Source organism: Gallinula chloropus, assembly GCF_964237585.1.
Source record: "Gallinula chloropus genome assembly, chromosome: 14".
Taxonomy (NCBI): domain Eukaryota; kingdom Metazoa; phylum Chordata; class Aves; order Gruiformes; family Rallidae; genus Gallinula; species Gallinula chloropus.
Window position 1 is genome coordinate 6,567,017 of NC_140099.1, and position 17,985 is coordinate 6,585,001.

The following is a 17,985-nucleotide window of genomic DNA, read 5'->3' on the forward strand; positions in this document are numbered from 1 at the left end:
TGCTTGCGTTTACTGTACTCTCTACAGTTCTCCTAGCGTGGCTACATAGCCACTAATACTAGTGACTTCAAGTAACTTCTTGCTTGTGATTCTTAAAAACAAAACTGCAACAGGAACAAAAAAAAACAGGGCAAAAAATGAAACAGCTCAGTTCACTCTTCAGGCATGACAGCTTACTGAGTATATCAGAGGAAGGAAACGGTGGTGATGTTTTTCACTCAGCTTTGTCCCAGCAGTTCCACATAATTATTTTCTTGTCTGTATTGACAAACTCCTTTTCTGACTAAAACACTTGGATTTGCTGTGTTGAGATCAGTGCAGTGCTCCTCCTAGATTGTGGGAAGTTTGCAGTCTTTTAGCTAACGATAAAAATATAAACTTGTCTCTTAAGAATATGTACTTTGTACACGTTCTCGATCTCTACCTTGGTGAATATGTGTTTCAAGAATTCTGTAGAGGAATGATAGTTTACTCAGACTTAAATGTAAAATTACACTTACACAGTTTGTCTGATTGGGAAGTGTCTTGCCACTTGGCTGCAAGATGCAGAAGTATAACCTCAGTGCCTTATATTATAAAACTTATACCACAGATGCTGCAGTGTGCCTCATACTGTCCTTGGCAAGAGCAATAATCGATAATCTGTATGCTTGCCATATTACAGGATTCATTAAGCTCCAGACATGTGGAAAAAGTAGTTTAAAATCATGTTACTTATTTACAAATTAAAAAAGGTGGATCAGGATCCAGAACCTGCTTGAAGCAGTGGATAAGGGAAAGTCCAGGTGGAATGGTCCTTGCAGAATATGCCTGGCAGTAATGAAATCCTCGATTTTTCACGCAGAAAGAAAGGAGGAAGAGTGAGTGTGGAGGAGGATGCTATATATGTATGGAACACACCATTTTAAAGACTATGTGATTAATCCTGTTAGATGATGCTTTTCTAATAAAAAAAACTGATGGGTGGAATAACTCTGTAAGAAAGTATGAAAGCCAAACATAAGCATCTAATCGAAGAGGAAGAGTCTCTTGTGACAGTATGGTGTAGTTTGTGTAAAATTATGCATACTTCTGTGAAAATGACCAGAAAATAATTTCAGAATCTGCAAAAAACAAATGTCTCCTCTGTAAATACCGATGGGGAATATGTGTAGCATGCGTATATTAGCGAGTAAGGGAAATGGCAAGTGTCTCTGTCTTGCCCTCCTTCAGATGTTTTTTCTCCCATCCAATCTGGATTTAGTCCAAAGTGAAGGCATGATGGTTCTTAAATCTCCTGGGTCTGTTTTACGCAAGGAAAGAAAATACCATAGTCAGGTACATAATAGTGTGTTCCAAAATAGTGGTAGTCCAGGTAGCTGCCTGCCCAACCTGCTTACCTGGCAAACCTTGGCAAGAGCCAGGCTGAACACACCATGCATCTTCCTGTTCCTGCAGTCGCATCTGTGGTGCAATAGTAATGAGATTGGAGTAATCTCACTGATCTGGGCTGAGTTGGAGTGGCAATTTAAATGTGAAAGGCTCCATAATCTCCTACTGATCCCAGAAAGTTTTCGGCGTTTAATTAAGGTCAGAATTAAAAAGACAACGACAACAAACCCTTCTACATCCTTCTGCACTTACTGCCTTGCTTATAAATGTTAAACCGTGACAGCTATAGGTGACTTTGGAAATTCCTAAAGCAACAACGACATTTTTGTAAGGCCCTTACAGGTTAGTGTAGTAATTGCTGCCCTAACAGTCATGTCTAAAAGAAAAGACCAAGAAGTTTTGTGCTCATTCCCTTTCCTTCTGTGTTTTTTTTTTTGCCTCATGCCCTGTTTCATGAGTGCAAGTGGATGCTTTCTGCAGACATGGCTGCTGTAGGAAAGGTAGCTCTGCATGACTGTCTTCTCCAGTTCTGTGATTTAGCTCTTTTGCTTTATATTAGAAAAATGAAAAGCCTGACAGAGGGCTGAACAGGGGAAAGAGGCAGCAAAGGGTGCCCGCACCCATGGCCGCATGGTGTGTGTGGGTGTTGGTGTCTGTGTGCAGGAGAGAAAAGTATGAGTCTGAACGGAGAAGAAATGGCACAGCTGGTGCCCAAAGCAGGTTGAAACTGCACCACAGAAGGAGAGGAGGTCTGTGGGGAGAGGAAGGAGGCAAAGCAGCTGCAGGGGAGTTCCTGGGGCAGGGTGCATATCTCTGGGAGTGAAATTACTGGAGGAGGAGAGCTGAGCAGCAGGAAAAGATGGTGTGAGTGGAGCCTGGGAGGAGAGCAGCAGAAGGTTGCCAGAGCCAGTAAATTTGAAGAGCCTTTTCTTGCTGTTCTCAGTGGCTGTTTGAAGAGCACGCCAGCAGATGAAGCCGTGGGCACTGGGTACCAGCCGCTGCAGGGGCAGCATCACGGGGTGCACAGGTGTGTTCCTGCTGCAGCAGACCTGAAGGAAGCTTGGCTCCTGGTCTGCTCCTTCATCCTTGCCCTGATGTATAAACAAGTGAGAAACCATACTGGAGGGAGGAGAGTGTAGCTGCTGCCCAGCTGTGGGTGCTTTGTAGTAACCACTTTTTAAGTTTGTTTTTTTAAAAAATCATTTGGTTTTTGGGTGAGTGGATTTGGGAAAGGGTGGCTAGTACCTTGATTTGAATAGCACCTTGAGTGAGGCTTCTGTGATTCAGCCAAATAGAAACATTACTGCAGAACACTGCAGGACCTAGAGGGCCAGATTGATGCCATGTAAAGCTCTTTTTGGTTCTGGAGAGACTGCCTGAGAAGATGACACCATGGACAATGAGTAAATGGGGAAACTGAGGCTCGTTGGCAAAGTCCCCCATAAGAGCCGCAGGTGGAACTCTTATCTTCCTTCTCTGAAGTCCAGCTGAGTAAATCCAGTAAATAACTGAGGTTTTGGTCAACTCTTTCCTTTTTATTCCCCTGCTGGACACATTCAGTGTGGCTATGACACAGTCACACAGCTGTCACCTGTGCACGTTACTCAGATGAGCGGTAGCATGATGTGAGCAAGGGATCTTTTTTCTGACAGAGAAAGGTGGAATATCTTTCAGACTAGATGTTTGTTTTCTTCTTTGTGGTGGCTATACATCATCCAGTGTTTTCCCCTTCATATTGTGATATATCATCTTGTGTTTCACGCTTGAGATGTTGCAAGAGGAGTGAGTGATGTTATGTAACTTAAGCAGAGAATTATCTTTTTATGTTTTAAAAGTGACTGTTGGTTTGATAAAGCAGTTGACTAATTAGTAAATTACCCATTGTTGTTTAAAATACTTGCGCTGCAAAATGTAAATGAAAAAAATTTCTCCACTTGTCAGTATGAAAAATGACAATAGCAAAAATAATACATAGGACATCTGCTCTGATTTTTTTAAAATTTAAAATGCATTTAAGGCAGATGTTGCAGAATTTGAATGGAAATCACAGTAGATGGAAGAACAAAACATATCTGTTTACCTTTTATGAAGTCCTGTTTTTATGGTAGCATCACTAGAAATATCTGACTCAGTGCCTGTGTTTTTCCACTGTTTGTATCAGAATGAACTGAATGTTCTTAAAACTCCTGCTATGTCAGGATGACATATAGATACAGTATTTTAAAAGACAAGTTGTTGGCGGGTCAGTGTTTTAGGGTGTTTTCTGATGGTGTCTCCCTTTGCCTGTCCTCTTTTTCCAGGAGAATACATAAAAACATGGAGGCCGCGGTATTTCCTTCTGAAGAACGACGGCACGTTCATTGGCTACAAGGAGCGACCGCAGGACGTCGACCAGCGGGAATCACCTTTAAACAACTTCTCAGTAGCTCGTAAGTGTGTTTACGTGCTCCCTTGTGCATTTTTGGGGGTTGTCTTACAGCCCTAACGCTGGTAAGATGCATCAGTAACCTTTGAATCTGCCCGGTGTGAGGTATCTACACACTAAATGTGTTTATTTGAGGTGATAAACCACCCTGTGTTTCTCAGGAATGGCTGATGTGGAGGTTTGATGATCTTCTGGGGTGTTTTTTTTTCAGTTTTCTGCTAATTTACTGTTTCTGGTTATAGAATAAAATAGGGTTTGTTGGTTAAAACTGTGTATGTCTGTTATTCAGCAAGTTGCTTTAAAATGAATCTCAGCCGGGGCACACAGCTCGGTACTTGGCAGGTAGGCAGTGCTGGAGTGTTTCAGCCTGTTCTGCCACCAGATCTGGATTCAAGTGGCATTGACATAGATCAGACTGATTTGACTTTTAGTGTAAGAGATCACTGCTCTTTACGAAAAGACGCTGAGTTTTTCTTAGTTTTGAACACAAAGCCATATTTCTTCTATTGGAGCCAACAAAAGGGTTTGGAAATAATAACATCTCCTAACCTCTGCACTCTCTCCTATGCAAACATTTCCGACTTCGCTCAGGTGCCGCAGCACAGGATGTGATAGAAGAAGCTGAAGATAATTTCCTTTCTTGCTCATGTTTTTCACCTTTTGCTGTATACTTCCAGCCTTTATTTTCTCCTGTTCTTAATCTTTCCTGTCTCATGATCTGCCTGTGTCTCGTTCCACCACTTAAAAATAGATCATTGTGGCACCTGTTATTAACAACGATCTGTTCCTGGTGACTAGTGGAAGTGAAGTTCTGTGGAGAGAAGGGTTAGGGGCTTGTCTTTGTTACAGGGCAGCTTGAAATATGTGGAGTTCATCTTTGTAGCTGACCTTTAGGCAGGCAGATTTATTTTGGAACATCCCTGGGCCTGGAAAAGGGCTGGGCAGCACTAGGAACTAATGCAACAGTTAATTTTTGTTTTTTCTCTGGCAGCAACATATACCTGTTCTGACTGATGATGGGAATAAATAGTAGACATGCTGTTGCCTGGTGCCCTTCTGTAGGATGCCAAGAGTGCTTTGGGGTTTTTTTTCTAGTTTTAGAGAGAGAACTGTCATAGTGTTTTCATTTCAGTAACGACATGGTACTTTCCTCTTTAGACCAGTATTTCTGTATGAATCGAGAAGGTAAAGAAAAGCAGCAGAAAGCTGCTAATTCATAAATTCCCTCAGTACTTGGTCTATAGCCAGAGGCTTTTAACAAATGCACTTTTTGCAGGACTCTTCCATCCTGTTGCTGCTATCTGCATTACTTACCGTAATTATTTACTGCAGCTCAGTGCTAAGGAGTGAAGGATGTGTCCGTTGCTTTCTCTTTGTCCAAGTTCCCTTCAAAAAGAGTTAACTTAAATCACTTTTCTCAACAGGAATATGGTGCTTTTTTTTTTTTTTTTGGCAGATTTGAGCCCATCAGTCTTGGCATTTATAGATAAACAAGTTTGTTACCATGGTATCGCAGCATTGTGGATTTGACACCTGCCTATGGAGTAGGGTGTAGCCCCCAAAAGAGAAATTGCAGGGAGGGTGGTGGGTGGAAAGATGCTCTTGCCTGGTGAACCGGTGTCGGGCTGGGGAGGCCTTGATGATTATGGGGAGGCCTCCTTGTGTGGAGTCATTATGGTGGGTTTGGGCTCACTGAAGCAGCTGTTGCCCCACCAGGATTTAATTTCTCCTGTAGGCACTGGCATGCAGTGCTGCCAGCACCTGATGTGCAGTTTCCTTCTGGGTACCCTTCACATTTGTGTCGTTTGGATGTGTTTTGCACCACAAGTTTTATCATTGAATGTGCTTGCTTGGTACTTTTGTTTGAGTTAACTTGTTGAGCTGACATGAGTGAGCTCAGACCAGAACGCAGCATCACGCTGCAGACACAGCCTGCAGAAACCTCCAGCCAGTGAAAAGAGGGGGAATTTAGCTTAATTTTTTTGTAAAAATTCATCCTTCTTTTTTTCTTTCCTTTCATTCCAAGAGACCATACCATGATAGCCCTGACTTTTTTCGTTAATTAGTGAACTAGATTTTTTTTTTAATGAGATGGCAGGCTGTCTCTGTCAGTCTGTTCTTTGGAAGTGGTCCCATATTTCTGATTAAAATCTTTACCCTCTTCTGCTGTAAAATAACGTAGGCTTTTTTTTTAATCTTTGCAAATAAAAGGTTTGTTGGGTTTTTTCATGGCTAGGGGACTCTTGTAGTGTAAAATTCATGTTAAGTGAGTTTGGTCAACCTGTGACACGTAGGAAAGAGTGAATTCAATCAAATCAACAACGATTTGTCTTTTCCCTTAACAGGTATGAAGAAAGTATTAGCAGTAAATAGAGATTGTGCTTTCTATATGCTTGACAGTCTCTAATTCTATGCTAGCTTTTTCCTTTCAGTCTGTGAGGTTTTGATCATACATCTTTGATAACTTGTTGATAGGGTCCCCCAAGGGTAAAGACAGGCTCATTTTTAGAAGGTGCTTTTTCATCCACCTAATTTTCCATTTAAAATAGCTATGTATCTGTGTTTATAATTTAATTATATGTTTAAATTGCTTTATTTTCCCTGGAAGTTATCTATTGGTTATGTACTGGGGGAAAAAAGAAGCCAAGCAAACAAAGCAAAACTCCTGGAAGATGGTGGATGAGCAGTTATCTGTGATTTTTGAGCCATATTTGTGTTCCTGTTCTGTATTTCACTGGTAGTAAGATAGAAGGAATAAAAAAGCCTGTACCTAAATAGTTCTGCTCCAGAGACCTGCAGATAAATAACCAATAGAGCCTGTGTTGTAAATCTGCCAGATAAGTAGCCTTCATACCGATTGTAATCTGGGATTATCATGTATGTCTGCCTATTAGGTTATAAGCCTTTAAAACCATATAGCTGAGAAGAGCAGTATATTGTGAGAAACCACATGGAGAGAGAGGCTGTTCCTGTTGGAAAGAAGGGATTATTTCTCTGACTGTCAGGAGCGTGGACTGTGGTGGTTTTCTGTACAGCTGAAAACATAATTGCTCAACAATGAGAGTGCTCCTTTTGGGACAGGACTGTGTGTCTGCAGTCAGGCATTTAGCATGGGGTGGCCAGATAACAGACAGGCTTTCTGTGTTCTCTCTTACTGGGGGCCACCTTAGCCAGGTCTGTAATTCAGGGCTCCCAGCTCCTCACTTTAGCAGTGCTGAGCCTTTTGAGGGCATGGCACATTTTCTGGTGGTCCTAGCAGAAAAGGAGGGCTTCAGCAAAATATTACTGTTTGCCTTTCCAAAGTTTTATTTATTTATTGTTGTTCTTGTCTGATTTAACTTTTTTTTCTGCCTTTTTTATTTCCCCATCCCCCTTCCTCAAAGAAACTAAAGCGGGAATGGGATGGCTTCTTCCTTCACCTTATTGTTTTAAAGTGTGATGTCATTATATAGGGAGCAGAGTTTGACACTTTCATCGCAAGTAATCTGCCTTTTAGCTTAAGTGCTGGGGAAGCAAATATTGTGACATTTTAGAAAGTCACTGGGATAATACTAAGTGTCTTTCAAATACAAAATGGTAATTTACATTTGAATGCCTTGGTGTCTATTCCTGTTAGGAACAATTTCTCTGTCCTACTTACTTTAAAAGACCAAATGCCAGGAAAGAATCAAGAGGTTCTTTAGAGCAATTTAAATCATTTTTAACAGGCTGATGTTTATAGTACTTTGTTGCAAGCGGGGAATACTTTTGTTGGCCAGTTTGACAGGAAAAACTGTCTTCAAAGTGGGTAAGTGACCCTTGGCCGTGTTTGAAATATGAATGTTTTTATAACAGAACCCTCAAACATGCCATGAATCAGACCTAATATTATACAGCATCTGTATCTGTCCTCTGCTGTAGTGGTGCATGTTGCAGTACATGATTGTAGAAGGCAAGTTTGGTGCTTCCAACTACAGTGAGGAACATAGAGTTGGATTTAAAAGTGAGAAAGAACATGCTGCTTCATCGTTTCGTGGATAAAATCCACGCCACTGCTGTACATGGGGACAACCAAATGGTAGCATCAAACTTTCTGAAACCTCTGTGGTTACAGCATTATGGTGAAGCAATTTAAAAATAAAGCCTTCTGTATTTCTTGATATGTGCTGTTATGATTGAGCAGGGTAATTAGACAGCATATTGTTCACTAAACAAAACACTTCTATGTGACATACTTGAATTATAGTGGTTATTAACTGACAAATCTCTATTATTCATCTTGCTGTATGCCTTAAAGATTGCTGGATCAGCAAGCTTAACAAATATCAATGGACAGTGCTGATTTAGAGGAAAATGGTGGTGTTTAATTCGTCCCCATCTATGACAGACAATGCCTTGTGTCATTATGCTGAAATTAAATGGTTAAAGTTTAGAGTTCATGGCTAGTTTAAATAGCTGTGCTGCTGCTTCAGCTACTTCAGCCATCTGAGGCACTAAACGTGTATCTAAAGGCTGTTTTTAAAAAAAGTAAGCAAACCCCCTTACTGCATTTCGTCATCATGTAGCGCTCCTGAATAAGTACAGGTGAGCAGTTCTGGATTTTTTTTTGAGGTTAGAAACAGTCTGATTTTCTTCTTGGAGTCTCCAACCAAATTCAGTATCTGCATTGCACAGGTTCATAGAGGACAACCACAGCCTTCATCAAGCAGTGTTAAACAGGTAAAATGGGGAGGCAGAACAAACAGCAAAACCCAGAGGAGCAGCTAAGCTAAGGTGGACAATCCAGGAGCAGGAACGAGATCTCTTGAGTTGAATTTAACAGGACTGGGCTTATTGGGCTGTTCCAGCTCATGCACTTGCATTTGGTCTTAACTGCTGTTCTGTGAAAGAGAATGGAGGTAGCTGCAAGGCTAAATACAGCACTTGTCAAGCACGGCTGCATTGCTCTGGAAGTTCTTTAATCTCAGTGAAGGAAGGAGTGCTGTTTATCACACTAAAACCTTTTCATGACTCATTAATAAACTTTCTGTTATCTAATTGCAGTGCTTTAGAAGGATGCAGTATAACCTCAGTGTGCTATTAAAGAAAAATTAGGTTTTCTTGTCATGAAAAATGCAAAGTTACTCATTGAAAAGCTTATAATTCCAGTAGCAAATGGGGCATGAAATATATTGCCAAAAATACGGCGCCCAAAAAACATTGGCGGTAAATATTTTATCTTGGTGCTAATTAAGAGCTTGAATTTAAAACTCAGTATTCTAAATTTTCACAATAATAAAATTAACCTAATGATACCAGTGTAGCCTTAGTAACGTGCACTGTTATTCTGGCAGGATTCTGTCCTCAACTTGCACATTGCTGATGGTGGAAGATGTTCATAGCTCTAGCAGTAAGCAGAAATTTCTTCTTGTCTTCATAGTGCCTTTTTATTTACTTGGAAGTTGATTTAGGTCCTGAAGACCAAGTAATAGCAAGCTTGTGGTTTCATTAACTGCAAGGAAAAGGGTTTAAGAAAAAAAAAACCCTTCCAATTATTATTCTTTTTTTCTTCCCTGCTTACTTGGTTTCTTAATTTAACTTTCCTTTAACAAGAGCTGTTTAATTAGCATTAGATGTTCTATTATAATATAAATCTGCAGAATATGGTCTTTTGGCTTCTGTTACTTCATTGATTCTCTTCTGGTTTTCACATCCTCTCTTGCAGTATAGCTAGTGTACTCTTAGTCAGGTGCATTTTCAGACCCAGCTTCGAAGGGGAAGCACTCGTAACAGCCTATGAAGCTTAAAATAGTAGGTGTGAATTGAAAAAGAAAAAAAGGATACCTAGCTCTCAAGGGCATTTTTATGAAGAAAGTCATGTTTTTGCAAGCAGCCATGCTTCTGCAGACTGTTTAGGTTGTGCTTAAATGCTGGCAGTGATGGGAGCTGTGATTTGGGTGGGTATCTGTACAGCATCTGACTGCGGCAGCTGTTGTGAAGGTGTCTTGAATGGGGTCTCTTCTGGGGGTGCCTCTGCAGTTTGATGTTCCCTCTAGTGTCTGAGGACTGGAAATGCCGAGTCTGATCTTCAGGTCGCTGCAAACATGCTCTCTAGCAACTCCTTGAAAGTCAAAGATAGGGGGTTTTGTCGGGAAAGTCAAAGGGAGAGAATGTAGGGGCTGGCTTTAGTTTCAGTGGATGTAATTGCTGCATTATCAGCTGACTTCATCCATGTGCTCTGCTCTGGATGACCTTTGGAGTGTAGGACCTGAGTCTGAACAGCTTCTGTGTCATCACATCACATTTCTACTTACCTCTCTGGGCAGACAAAATGTGGAGCCTGTCTTAGCAGAATTTGATTTCGGTGCTGCTTAGATGACTATCTCCCAAGCTATTTATTGGTTTCATCAACACAGTAAATCGTCTCAAGTCTCCTAAAGAAGTACTTACAGAGATTTCTATGGCTGATTAATCGCAACAGTTTGCTAGATAAGAATAAAGACAAATGATTATTTAAACCTGCTTATGTACCATGACTCTTTCTTCCTTGATTGTGGTAGAGTGCCAGCTGATGAAGACAGAACGTCCTAAACCAAACACATTTATCATTAGATGCCTCCAGTGGACCACAGTAATTGAAAGAACATTTCATGTGGAGACTCCAGAGGAGCGGTATGTTTCATTCATATTTAATACATAAACTACTTGCAAAAGCAGATGCAAGTGTTCAGCATTAATAGCAAGTCCTTTGCTGAAGCTCTTATTTATCAGATGATGTACATCTAGACTGCAAAGTGACAAATAATTTCTGAGTGCCTCAGTCCTAGTGTTGCAGTAGAAAAGACACGTTAAAGGGGGTTTCAGAGAGTGGAATTTGAGTTGTGTTTGTAAGTGAAACATTGCTAGGTTGGGTGTTCAAAACAGACAGGTGCAGGTGTGTACCAGCACACAGGTAGTTATTTCTGGAAACTCAGGGTTCATTTCTCACTGGAAATGTTGTGGTATGTGAAATGAAGGGTTTCTGACCAACCCGGGAGTTTCTGGAAGGATGAGCACAAGTTAGAGACATGCAGACAAAGTTTCATTGTATCAAAATACTGACCTTTTAAAGTCTTTTTACATACTTTGTTTTTAAAAGAAAAAATTCTATCATGGCTGATTGCTAATGTTTTATGCAAATTAGATAATAAAGGTGATAGTTATCTGCTGCAGGTGCAGATTTCTGTTTCAGCTGTTAGGAAACAAAGCTAAGAGCATGCATCCTGTGCTCTCATCATTGGAGAATTGATCTCTTACCTCCTGAGAGAACAATTTTCCAGCACAGCTATTCTACAACTACACAGTATTTAAATATTTACCTACTCTTCAGGAACTGAACTTACGTTATTCCAGTACCATTTCCCTAGGGGAAGGGGTGTTTTAAACCGCTCGTCCTCCCTAGATATTATACTGGCACATGCTTGGTTTTAAGATCAGCAAATTTTTTCTAATATTCTTTGCTATTTTTCTGTTGAAGCCTTTTCATGCACTGATTTAAAGGTGATTCCTGTTTATTGCTTTTGATTCTATTATAATGGTCAGAAAAGGGTGAATTCAAATTAAAAGGAAAGAAAAATAAATTGGTCCTTGTTACTTTCAGTAGCTTTGTGGTCAGTGACCCTAAAGAGAATGAATAACAATTTCCACTTGGGGGAAGATTCTGTTTCTGTCTTTTTTTGTTCCCTCCTAACCAATTAAGTCATCTTTGTGACACTTACGGGCTCAGGGTGTTAGTCACCTCTGTCGGGTATGCCTGAGACATAAAAGCAGAGGGTGAACTCCTGGTCTCCCAGAAATCAAAGACAGTCACTTCAGGAGGACTGAGATCTCAACTGAGACAGTGACAGATCTTAAAAGAGATGTGAAGTTAGATACGCCTTTAGCTGTCTCTGTGCCTTTAAAACCAACACTTGTTTTTTGAGAGAGATGGAGAGATAAGAGTACAGAAGAAAAAGCTTGTTTTGTAATAGTTTTGAATATGAAAATGACTAGTAAATAAAGGAATGTGTTTCTGATGGCAAATGAAGTAGTCTGTGCTGGGAGAATAGGGAAAGTGTTCAGAATGCTTTAGCATTACCTTGCTACCCCAGACAGGGCTGGATAGAGCACGTTCAGACAAAATCCAGAAATAAAGAATGCACGGGGTGGCAAAGACCTTATGTGTAATTGGTTCAGTTTTTTATTAGAATGTTGTGTTGGATACTTTTTCTCATGGACTTTGTTTCCTCTGGAGGATGATTTGCCTTTTCCATCCATCACAAACTGAGATTCAGGTGTCCGTATATAATTTTTTAATACAATAACTTCACAGAACCAGGGAAAAATTTGACATTGATAAGGATGGCATGCAGAGTGTGCGTGGAGTTATTCAGCATTACTACTTCTGCTCCTGATGTACTAGCAAAGTATTTTACCTGGGGTGTCCTTGTGAGAAGAGTTTAACCAGTCCCCCACAATTATCAGCAAAAACACTACATCTCTTTCCTTACAGATATGAAAGATAGTAAAACATGGTAAATAGTCCACTGTACATGTCTTCAGCCCCTGTATGCTCTAACACACATTGCAAAACCCTGCAAGCCCTTATGAATTGTATCCTTTATCTTCAATAAATTTACAGTGAAGGCCATGAACTTCCGTTTCAGTAGTTCCCAATGTGAAATTTCCCAGAGGATGCTGAGTGGAAGTGTGGTGTCCAGAGGAGTCAAAGGGGTTAGAGCATCCACTACAGAAACAGCTGCTGAAACTTTATTGTAACCAAGATTTGTGCCTAAGAGAAAATGTCATTGCTGCTGCTGATCTTCTAAACTTTACACAAGAATTGCTGTGTTTCAGTCGTCATCTTTAGAACAAGGAATAGCCTAAGTAATCTGGGCTTTAATGCCTTCTCCTAGAACACCCCTTGGCACGAAAATTTGGGGTATGTGTGCAAAGAGGTGGCATCGTGCCCCTAGAAGTTGGATATATGTGTTTCAATGCACCATAGGAAGGGAGAAGCTGTGTTTACTTATTTTGTGCTGCGTGGGAGCCTTTTGCTTTTTGATTTTGGGAAGTTTGGTTTTGTTGTGTGTCTCAACCACCAGGTCATATCTTGAGCTGTTGACTGAATGCCTTTTAGAAATTCTGTTGTCTGAAAAGCCTTATGTCCTCCAGACTGGGAGGACTTTGGTTGTCTCTTGTTTCTACTATGATTAATGAAAATATATGTTAAAAGTGCTCTTAAAACACATTTTTGTAGTGCTTGAAAATGCACGTAATTCACTGTATGTTGTCTTGATTCATCAGAGAACATTAGTTGATCTGTATTTCTTGGTGACCATTGCTGTGGCAGGAGGTAAAGTCACAAGTAACAAGAATGTCTTTGCTTATCTTTTGCCAGGGAAGAATGGACGAAAGCCATCCAAACAGTAGCAGACAGCCTCAAGAAACAGGAGGAAGAGATGATGGATTTTAGATCTGGCTCTCCTAGTGATAATTCAGGTGCTGAAGAAATGGAAGTTTCTATGACAAAGCCAAAACATAAAGTGGTAAGCGAGCATAGCAGGAATAACAACATTTTTTAAGTCTTCTTGAATGTAGACAAGCAATTGCCATCAAGACACATCTGTTCCTGTAGCAATTACAAAGTTGGTGGTAGATGCAGCTTCTGGAGGAGACAGTTGTCTGAGCTGAGCACGTACCTGGCAAAGCCAGACTTCTGAGTTCAAGTGTCCTCACTCAGTGGCTTTCAAGGCCAGCTCAGGTCTGGATTTGGTTTGCCCATTTTCCTGTGGTATAAGTCTTACTGTTGCCATGTTGGCAGTGGTCATGGACGTGGCAGTACAGAGACTGTCCTCAGCCTGCAACAGATTCTGACTTTCCCCAGTGTTTTTCCTGGTGGCAAAACAACTAAGAGCAAATGGCTAATCTGTGAGGCAACTGTTTTGTCTGTGGGGTTTGGTGCTGTTCAGTGGAACACAAGAAAGCTGGGCCCTGGAGAGGTGAGGAACATCAGAAAAAAGGAATGGGTTTAATCCCTCAAATCAGAGCAACGTGTGACTTGTAATGAATGTCTGCACTGACAAAGTGGTCAAAATGTCCATGGAGTAATAAACTGTGCAAACACCATTCAACATATGAGTGTTGAGTCATGTGAAAAAGTGATTTGTTAATTGAAAGCTTATGGTTTTCCCTGAACAATTTGGTTGATTATCTTTGGGAATGTACTGGTAATCATTTTGAGGAAGAATCGTTTCTTTGCCTAAATTCTACTAAGTGAAAGGATTAAAACCCCCACATATGCACTGCATTCTTACTTGAATGAGACATTCTAGTCTGAGAATGATATACTTGTTAGTGCAATTCAGTTCTTGTTTATCTCTATCATTAACAGACCATGAATGAATTTGAATACCTTAAACTCCTGGGAAAAGGCACTTTTGGAAAGGTCATTTTAGTTAAAGAAAAAGCAACTGGTCGCTATTATGCGATGAAAATTCTGAAGAAGGAAGTTATTGTAGCAAAGGTGAGTAGATGGGAAACGTGGGAACGTGGTTCACCCTTGGTACAGCCTTCAGGAAAGTCATACCAGGGACTCTCCAAGCACTTGTAACTAATCAATGCATAAGTGTTTGAAATGGCTCCTTGATCTGGGGAATCACTTGGCCGGTTTCCTCCTGCTTGTGTTTCAGGATGAAGTAGCGCACACGCTGACAGAAAACCGTGTCCTGCAGAACTCCCGGCATCCGTTCTTGACAGTAAGTGTTGTCCCTCTGCTGGGTGTAAGCTGACATCACAACAGCAAACACTTCCCTTCTTTTTTGTGGGTTTTTTTTTTGTCATAAGTCCGAGATGTGTGTTTTTGGACCTGCTGTGTGTTTTGTACCCTTCAATCTTTTGAGAAGCACAAATTAAAATGCTTTTTTTTAGGTCTTTTGATTCTTGCAGAGCAGGTCCTCACTACCCCTTGAAGACAGTGTTTCAGGGTGTGGTTTGAATTTATGGCTTGCCCATTTAATGGCTTGCAATCTTTGAGAGAAGTATTTGCTTTCCTTGTCCTCCAAAGGCTCTCCTCTTTGTAGCAAAGATTGGGGTGACCCTGATCTTGTGGCAGACAAATTCAGAAAGATGAAGTGGGGGGAAATCCCTTTAATTTTGCCTTTCTTTGTTTTTTTGCTTTGCTTTGTTTTTTGTAAGCTCCCAGCAGCAGATTGCTATTAAATAGGAGCACTGGTAGTGCCAGCCAAAAGGTAGCAGTGGTGGGAGCATGTGAGGTGAGACAGGGAAGAGTAGAACTCTGCTTTATCTGCTACTTTCCTTTTGGATTGGCTTAGCTCTAAAATCAAACCATACTCTCAGTTTAGACCTCCAGCACCAGCAGTCTCTCTGGGTTTAGTTCAGATGCCCAAGTTCCACCTCAAGAATTTGTTTCTAGTATTTATTACACATTGGTTCTGAATTGGTTCCAACTGCTTAAGCTCCCTAAGAGTCCTGTGTAGGATCCCAGTTGTTTCTTTTTGTCTGAGTACACAAGAGCTTAACTGGAATTTAGACTTTTAAGCATGGCCTCTGGAAGTAAATACTGGCTGGAATAGGTATAATCAGTAAATGTTTGTTGACATGTCTAAAACCTGATCCTCCCTCTCTCTGCAAAAATATGACTGGTTTAGAAATGCCACCCCTTGCAACGAAGACGATGATATCATATGTGGTATTTTCTTTTTAATGCTTTCATAAACCCAAATAGCTAAAACAAGGGCTGTCTTGAGAAGTCAGCTACGAGACTGGGTTACGACCAAGAAACTTAAGACTGTGGCAAACAAGTTGGTGTTACTCTTGCCACAGGAATACACGTGACAGGACTGTACAAAGGCACCTTGTGATGCTTCATCACAGCCTCCGTTCCGTCTGTTTTGGTGAATTGCTCACAAATTGATATTGACGGCGTTGCTCAATCCTCTGGCAGGCTGTCAACAGGGAGCAGTTGCAGGCAGCAGGGCAGAGACCAGGGGGCTGGTGTGTGTAAATATATATCTTTCATACAAGAGGGCTTCTAGCCAGTGCGGTGAAACCTTGCGCTCTGGGGTTCAGTTGTGAACTCTTATCTGTGACATAAAACTGTGGGAGCTTGTGGCCTAAGGAGGAAACTTCAGAACCACTGTTTGGTAGGTTTTGTGTTCCTGATAATGGGCCAGCGCTTTATTTTGCAGCATTGTAGTTGTTTCTGATAGCTTCTGCAAGGGACTCTTAATGTTTGATTAAATTTATTTAATGAAATAAGTTGGCAGCGGATCAGTCCTCAGCTGCAATGGGAAAGTGTAAGTATTGTTTAAGATCCAAGGTCAGGAAGTCCACTAAAATGTAGAATTTCATTTCTCTATTTCTGAAAATATATAAAAAATGCTTTTATAACTGTCAGTGTGATCTGTCTTCTAACTTTTGTTTTAAATCTGTTTCAGGCTTTAAAGTATTCCTTTCAGACTCATGATCGCTTGTGTTTCGTTATGGAGTATGCGAATGGAGGGGAGGTAAGGGAAACGTAATAATCTTTAATACTTTAGGATTTTCCTGTGCTAATACTGATTCTGCTTGACACTAGTTAGCTGTGGTCCATGTTTGCAATTGTAATTAATGCAAGTTGTCCCAGTTAAACAGAGCTGTTTGCAAGCTTAACTAATATTAAGAATTAAGGCTTTTAATTTTCTTAACACTGTTTTTAGACAACAGAGATTTTGGGAGGAGGTTCAGATTTTATGTGACAGCAACATACTGTAATCTGGCATTTAGTAATTCAGAAAGGCAAGGTGCTTTCTAATTGTGCTTCAGACAACTTTTAACACTTTTAAAATTTACGTGATGAGTACGTGTTATTTGGAGAGAGAGCTAGAAAAAGAGTCCTACTGATAGACAGTCAAGAAGGAAAAGTTGGAGTACTCACATCTCTAAATCATGCATTAAACTGTAGTTTTAGTAGGGAGTTGTAGTTCAATCAAGATGCTTTTTTATAACTTTCTGTATATACAGAACTGTGCTGAACACAAACTGGTTATCAGTGTGTGTCTGTGGATGTAGCTGTTCAGTCATTTAATACATGATGCTCTTTAGCACATTTGGGAACACAGCAGGGTGAGGATGGGAAGGGGTTTTCTCTTAGGTAATATTGCATTCCAAGCAGGAGGGCTTGCAAAGTGTGAGACCTAACTCAAATATGTGCAATCTAAAGGTAACAAATGATTGTTCTCCTAGTTGTTTTTCCATCTGTCAAGAGAGCGTGTCTTTTCTGAAGACCGGGCTCGGTTTTATGGAGCTGAGATTGTTTCAGCACTGGATTACTTGCATTCAGAGAAGAATGTGGTTTATAGAGATTTGAAGGTACGTAGAAAAATAATTTCATAGGCTTTTTGGTTTGGGGCTTTTTGTTTGCTAGTCACAAAAGCAAATGAGCCTGAACTATAAGAAACCCTTTCCTGTCAGAACTTTAACATAACAGTTATTGCAGCTGTCAGACTTGACTTTACAGGATGTCTAAACACTTTTATTGTCCAAGAGGTTGTATAATGCACTTATCAGAACCCTGGCAGCCTTTCAGAAAATGTGGAGTGGTACTGCCTGCTCATGTTCCGAAAGAATCATAGAGTCACAGACCGGTCTGGGTTGGAAGGGACCTCAAAGTTCATCTAGTCTTCCCATGGGCAGAGACACTCTCCACTAGCCCAGGCTACCCAAAGCCTCATCCAACCTGGCCTTGAACCCTGCCAGGGAGGGGCGGCCACAGCTTCTCTGGGCAGCCTGTGCTAAGGCCTCACTGCCCTCAGAGGGAAGAATTTCTTCCTTGTATCTAATAGTAAATGTACCTTCTTTTCGTTCAAACCCGTTACCCCTTCTGTCACTACACTCCCTGATAGAGTCCCTCTGCAGCTTTCCTGTAGCCCCTTCAGGTACTGGAAGGCCACTATAAGATCTCCCTGGAGCCTTCTCTTCACCAGGCTTATAAAGCCCAACTCTCTCAGCTTGTCTTCACAGAATAGGTGCTCCAGCCCTCTTATCATTTTTGTGGCCCTTTTCTGGCCTCACCCCAACAGCTCCATGTCTGTCTTGCACTGGGGATCCCAGGGCTGGATGCAGTACTCCAGGTGGTGTCTCACCAGAGTGAAGCAGAGGAGCAGAATCGCCTCCCTCAACATGCTATTCATGCTGCTTTTCTTGCAGTCCAG

At 41.0% G+C, this 17,985-nt stretch overlaps 1 protein-coding gene across 2 annotated transcripts in view; it reads left to right on the top strand.

The window, feature by feature from the left end:
• AKT1 (AKT serine/threonine kinase 1) overlaps nt 1-17,985 on the top strand; it is a gene marked incomplete at its 5' end in the record, with an annotated part of 65,716 nt that overhangs the window by 27,556 nt on the left and 20,175 nt on the right. The window contains 7 exons of one of the 2 annotated variants that reach the window (XM_084270548.1): nt 3,672-3,800; nt 10,315-10,426; nt 13,173-13,320; nt 14,166-14,297; nt 14,464-14,529; nt 16,231-16,299; nt 17,018-17,143. In XM_084270548.1, coding sequence (XP_084126674.1) covers nt 3,672-3,800; nt 10,315-10,426; nt 13,173-13,320; nt 14,166-14,297; nt 14,464-14,529; nt 16,231-16,299; nt 17,018-17,143 — 782 coding nt within the window. The remainder of the gene's footprint in view (nt 1-3,671; nt 3,801-10,314; nt 10,427-13,172; nt 13,321-14,165; nt 14,298-14,463; nt 14,530-16,230; nt 16,300-17,017; nt 17,144-17,985) is intronic. The other variant, XM_084270549.1, reaches the window with a different exon arrangement.